The sequence below is a fragment of the Dysidea avara genome, chromosome 2 (assembly GCF_963678975.1).
Source record: "Dysidea avara chromosome 2, odDysAvar1.4, whole genome shotgun sequence".
NCBI classification, from domain to species: domain Eukaryota; kingdom Metazoa; phylum Porifera; class Demospongiae; order Dictyoceratida; family Dysideidae; genus Dysidea; species Dysidea avara.
In genome coordinates this window covers 43,135,980-43,141,979 of record NC_089273.1, presented here as the reverse complement: position 1 = coordinate 43,141,979, position 6,000 = coordinate 43,135,980, and the positions used below count along the sequence as shown (strand labels likewise).

At 35.9% G+C, this 6,000-nt stretch overlaps 1 protein-coding gene across 1 annotated transcript; it reads right to left on the bottom strand.

Annotated features, from left to right (window-relative positions):
* Positions 1 to 3,303: 3,303 nt before the first annotated feature.
* LOC136247406 (tyrosinase-like) lies at positions 3,304 to 5,789 on the bottom strand. Its single transcript, XM_066039082.1, has 5 exons — positions 5,678 to 5,789; positions 5,173 to 5,426; positions 4,753 to 5,053; positions 3,931 to 4,565; positions 3,304 to 3,872 (listed from the first exon to the last, which is right to left on the bottom strand). The coding sequence occupies exons 2-5, from the start codon at positions 5,419 to 5,421 to the stop codon at positions 3,519 to 3,521; spliced, it is 1,539 nt and encodes a 512-aa protein (XP_065895154.1). The 5' UTR covers positions 5,422 to 5,426; positions 5,678 to 5,789; the 3' UTR covers positions 3,304 to 3,518.
* Positions 5,790 to 6,000: the final 211 nt, after the last annotated feature.

Below are 6,000 nucleotides of genomic sequence, written 5' to 3'. Positions count from 1 at the left end.
ACCTGCTTGACATTATATCCCTAATATGCCACTATTGTTTAGTGTAAATTTATAGTGATAAGCTAAAGTAATCATTATGAACCAGTAGCTATGAATAATCAATGTTGAAATATCGAAATTTGGAAACGTTATAAGACTCTTTTACAGATCCCATGCAGTTACAATAAAATGGTTAAGATTGTGTGTTACACACTTACTGCATGCTTGCTACAACAGTCACACTACTGCAGCAGTATAGAGCAGGATGTACGTGTATACCCATACACGACATGGCCCTGAATAAAACTGTCTTTGATACTGAATTAAAACTAGTAATAATTGACATTCTGTATTACTACTAGGAAATGATGCATGCTTAGGATACATCCTGTCCTACCATAGAACAGGTGAAGCCCTTAATTTCCTCATATTAACTTTATTCAGGTATTTGTGGTACTTGTAAAATAACAGTTATGTCAACTAAATTAGTACAACACACCAACTAGTAGTAATTGACCTTCTGTGTTCCTATTAGGATATGATGCATGTTAGATTGTTTAGGATACATCCTTTTCTACCATGAAATAAGTGAAGCCTTTACACAATATTAACTTTGCTTATGCATATATGGTACTTTTAAGAAATCTTCACATAAATTAAATATTTTTGTCTTTAATAAGCACAAATTTTTCAGTATTTTATTGTTCAATTCCTTATAATCTTTATACTCCTAGGTTTAGGCTCCTTTTAAAAACATTCTTGAATCCTTGTGATCATTCAGTAGCTTTTAGGTTCCAATCTTAAAATCTTTAAAGATAAAAACTGGGCAGTATTCAATGACCTATTTTTGAAGATATGCAGTAGTACTGAGATAGAAGTTTATATGAAGGAGTAGAGAACAAAAGTCTACTGGTCTCCGTAATTTCTGACTCACAAGAGCTGATAAAACTACGTAGATAATTGTTTGCATAACTATATAATATTACTTGCTGAAAAATCACCTACGTAAGTATAGCAGTGTTTTGATTGTAGTACAGAGAAAACATTGAAACATTAAAACTTTTTTTCTCAATGAAATTAGCCGGCAGGAGATTAGAACTTGCATCTGCATGGTTTCATTTGCTGCTACTAGTCACATTAACGATGCCAATAGTTCTTTATTTACACAACAATTATTCATCGTTGGCTGCATCATTGCTTTGTTCAACAAGGATTTCATATTGTCCATCAAAGTAGTAGATTTTGGTTTGGCTAGTTATTGAACAAGTCATGATGAGATTGATCAAAGAGTCGTGAAAGACTGCAAGTGGAAGTAGAATCAGTTCTCCTGCAGTATTGACAAATGTGCTGAGATCTGCAGAACTTTCTATATACCGTTAGGGATTTATAACCACCTCCAAATGCCAGCATAAGTATATAATTAGATTGATTACCACAATGATACATAGCTACCTATTGTGTCCATAATCATCTGCATACATAATGGTATATCCCTAAGGGACAGTCTGCAGGCTAACCTTCGTTTATACCATATTGCTTTGTGATTAAAAATATCAAGTAATCAACAAAACTGTATTTAAAAACAATTCTTTTTCAAAAAACCAAGAATTTGTGATGTTCTCTTACATAATTGTTAGTAGCATCAGTAGAGCATCGCTAAGTAAATATCGAGCAAGTTTTCAAAAGGTTCTAGTCAAAAGTTTTAATTTATGATTGTAAATCATGACCATGCCACTGATATTCTAGCTGGTGCAAAATTGTTTGTAAATGTGACTGATCTGCAAAAAGGGGTCTTATAGCCTTTTCAAACTTTCAAGTTTCAGAACCTCCTCTTGTGTTTAACCTATCACCTTCAAATTACACTCACTATAGGCTGGGGGTATATACTGTAATGAAATGTCAACTGCACACAAATCAAATGATGGGCTGCCAAGTACATGCTACCAGAAAGACTATAAACCCCTTTTTGCACAAATGTTATTACTCTTAATATGACAAATATGCACAGCAGTTATGCACTTCAAATCACAATTGTCTTTCCAAAAGTTATGATTTAGGGATTATCATGGACGACATGGGAAAAATAGAAATTGCGGGATATTACTTGGTATGACAATTTAGATAATGTAGTTACTGTTTGCTATCATGTATATAGAAGATAGTTAATAATGTGTAATTTTATAAGGTGCCTTTATCCTAACCTGATTGCAGGAGACTACAAATAGTGCTTGAAGTAAGTACTTTTGTGCTGTGTGTTGTCATGATTATCCAAAAAGTTAAAGTAAAGAGAGTCTTTGTGTGAAGAAGTGCCAGTAAAGAGAAAAACTGTAGTAATTTCTGAAATGTAAGTTTGCCAAGATTGAATCTGGATCTGCTAGCTGACCACCTGTAAGGGAATTACAAGTATATGGTTTCCTGCTGAATTGCTCTTAAGACAACAGGAGAAATATTTTTAAATATCATCAAAACTCTCTAATAAAGCAGTCTCAAATTTCTTGTAATGTTGCACTTGCAGCCATCTATAAAGTAGATGTAACCAATTCACTGTGAGGTAGAATGTTATTTGTCAACCATGCAGTAAAGGCTGTAGTGTACAGATGATTGTCAACCATGCAGTAAAGGCTGTAGCGTACAGATGATTGTCAACCATGCAGTAAAGGCTGTAGTGTACAGATGATTGTCAACCATGCAGTAAAGGCTGTAGTGTACAGATGATTGTCAACCATGCAGTAAAGGCTGTAGTGTACAGATGATTGTCAACCATGCAGTAAAGGCTGTAGTGTACAGATGATTGTCAACCATGCAGTAAAGGCTGTAGTGTACAGATGATTGTCAACCATGCAGTAAAGGCTGTAGTGTACAGATGATTGTCAACCATGCAGTAAAGGCTGTAGTGTACAGATGATTGTCAACCATGCAGTAAAGGCTGTAACAAATAACATTGCTAACATTTTTGCATAGTGTATGATATTTTTAAATTTAATATTCGTTGAACTGTGTAGACAAGTGACGAAAAGAATTTAATCACTGCCAACACACTGTGGAATTTCATTATGGGGCTATGAATACATTTGTAAGCACATGGAAAGGTTTCACTTAAAATGTGTGGTTTGTGGGTGGTGAATGATAGATAGGCTTCCAAAGTAGTGTACAAATTGAAAATTCTAAATGTGCAAGTTTGAAAACTTCTTTGGAAATTGAGTTCATTTCCAAGCAGTTTCCAAACTGAAACTGGCAATGTGCAAATGTGTAAACCCTTGAGTTTATGCACATGCACAAAACAGTTTCCAATCTGCACACTGAGGCTGATCTTGCTGTGAACATCATTCATAAAGTCAACAAGTTTTAGCATAAAAATAATCATGATTGTTTAATTAAAATGCATGATGTTTATATGTATCTCTACAATAAATGCAAGAACTATGCTTGTTACAATTTCACTTGTGCATGAGTCAAGAATTATGTAAGATACAATACATGCATATATACTATTTGCATGTAATTTACAATTTATGTTGCTATATAATGTTATGATACTGTCACCACCAGCCTTTATGTATATGTTTATGTATAGGAAGTCTAATGTTTGGTAGATCACAAAAGTATCCAAAATTACGAGACCGTGTGAACATGTCAATGTTGGTACTGAGTGGGAAAAATGGAACCATAAAGTCATCAGGCTGATGTCCTATGGTGGGAACAGTCACTGGTATATCATTAGGATACTTTGCATCAGGGTGTCGCTCCAGCCACTCATCAAACATACAATCTACCATGACATGGTGAGGCATGAAAAGAGGATCATTTGGTGATGACACCACATCATCCATTTGTCCTCTCTTATCAAGAGGAAGATTTGTGGCAAGATCACCTGCCCCAGTAATGGTATGAACCTAAACACGAAAAGTGATATTATAAAACACACAATGACAAAAATCATGCAGTACTTACCGTGCCATGCATTTGTTGTTTAAGTGCAATCAATCGAGAGCCATTTGACTTTGTGAGGGAACATTCAGGGTCAAAAGTGGGAGAACAAAAACACATTCTGTCTTTACGGCACCTAAGTATATTAAAGTTAACATCAGCATCAACAAAACTTCGATAGTTTCTTCGTGATAGAAAATTATAAGGTGGTCTTTCATAACTTCTAAAAGTCATGGCAAGATTTACTTGCCGACTTGTAGGCCAGTCAGGATTGTTGCTACTGCAAGGGTTAGTTCCTGTGAATGGGCAACGTTGAAGGGGACCAGTGTTAACATTTGGATCACAAATCTGAAAGAATTTTTGCCAACATATTGTGTTCCATCCGTCACCAACAATATCTCCAAATACACGAGGAAAACCACTGACATTCCTTGTTGCCCCAAGCCTCTTTTCAGTAAACAGATCATCTGACAGTATTCCAGTAGATCTTTGAATTTCAATTCGCCAGTCCCAGAAAGGTAGCCTGAAAGTGTGATAGTCCAAGTGTCCCATGCTCTTTAACATGTGTTGTATTTCCCACTCAAACAACAAGTGAAAGTATTTGTGCCAAGTTGTGAATGCAGGTCCGGCATGAGCATAATCCAAACGAATCGATACATCTAAAATGTAATATGACATTGATGTACGTACATATATGTATTAGGATCAAAAAGTCAATTAACAAGTGCAGAAATGTATGTGACCATAACTCAAGTTTTGAGCCATCAAATTACATCATAATACACATACACACGTATCACTGCATGCAGATACAATGGATGCTTACTACATACTTATTTACATTACCTGGTGTAGCAGAATCTTTTGAAGCAAAGTGGTGAAGCCACACAAACAAATTATAAAGTGATACGTTACTCATGCGGAGATTTGTAGTTCCTGGAACTGCCTCTTCTAATACAGCCACGTACCCTGAGTCAAATGAACGTGACTGAACAATAGTATCAATGAATTCAGCCCAGTCACTATCAGTGTAGGTAGCAAGTGGTCGTCGGGGAAGAACTTGTGACTTAGAGCAATCAGGTCCATAGTGACCAAACTTACACCGACTACAGTCATATCCTGCATAATTTCCATTGCACTTGCAGATCTGTGAAGAGAAACCACAATAATATACATGTCAGTACAACTAGCAATTGTACAATTGTTATAATAACAGTCAATTATAGTAGAGTCATGCATAGTATCATTTTAAGTATCGGTACTAACCTTGGTGAAGTAGTGAGGCCAATTGCGACGCACATCAGCACTATTAATGTCATATCCAGGCAAGTTCAAATCAGTACACTGTCCCCTACCAGCATCCTGTCCACACACACCATCACTTGTAGCTGGACAACATTCTAAGTTTTCTAGACTTGTAATATCACTACATGCTCTTGGTATTTGACCATAAACCTCCTGCCCCAACAGACATAGCAAGGCAATGGCCATGAAAGAAACTTGACCACTTTGCATTTTAACTATAGTGTACAAAAATAAGTTGAAATAGCTACTGTAACACTCAATATGTAAGAGATAGTGTTTACTTTTTATTTATTTGTTACTACTTTACAGTGTAGCTATATGTTGATAACTGATGCCACATGCATTGTAGCTAGCTATAGCTAGTTTTTCACATTAGCACATAATTATCGTGGCTGTAATTAGTAGAGATGGCCTCTATAATAATTATGCTGAAAGAGACTGACCCGTATACATATGCAGCACTCACCTAGTAGCTATCTAGGTATAGCTTTGGTTTTTCGGTAGATAGCTAACGAGAGAAATAAGCTTTCAATTGGCCGTGATAATGAATCCAGGAGTTTTCAGTTAAGTTGCGGTTTGTACTCATGCTTTTGCCTAATGTTGCAGGCTTTATATACTTAGTGTTTGCATCATATGCGTGGGTTTAAGGATATCCTGCAACCTACATCATCCTGGCAAGTTTTTTTTGAAAATTTCCGTCACAAAACTGGAGTAATGTGTGCGTGTGGGTTGCATGACAAGATGATCTAAACTTCAATTTGATTTTCCTAAAGATTTTAAGGCTTTGCA

What these genes read in the sequence shown, in the direction of transcription:
- LOC136247406 (XM_066039082.1), bottom strand. Translation starts at nt 5,421, where the DNA reads ATGCAAAGTGGTCAAGTTTCTTTCATGGCCATTGCCTTGCTATGTCTG. An exon ending in AAAAGATTCTGCTACACCAG is followed by an intron (nt 4,566 to 4,752) that starts GTAATGTAAATA and finishes ATTACATTTTAG; the next exon opens with ATGTATCGATTCGTTTGGAT. An exon ending in AACAACAAATGCATGGCACG is followed by an intron (nt 3,873 to 3,930) that starts GTAAGTACTGCA and finishes TTTCGTGTTTAG; the next exon opens with GTTCATACCATTACTGGGGC.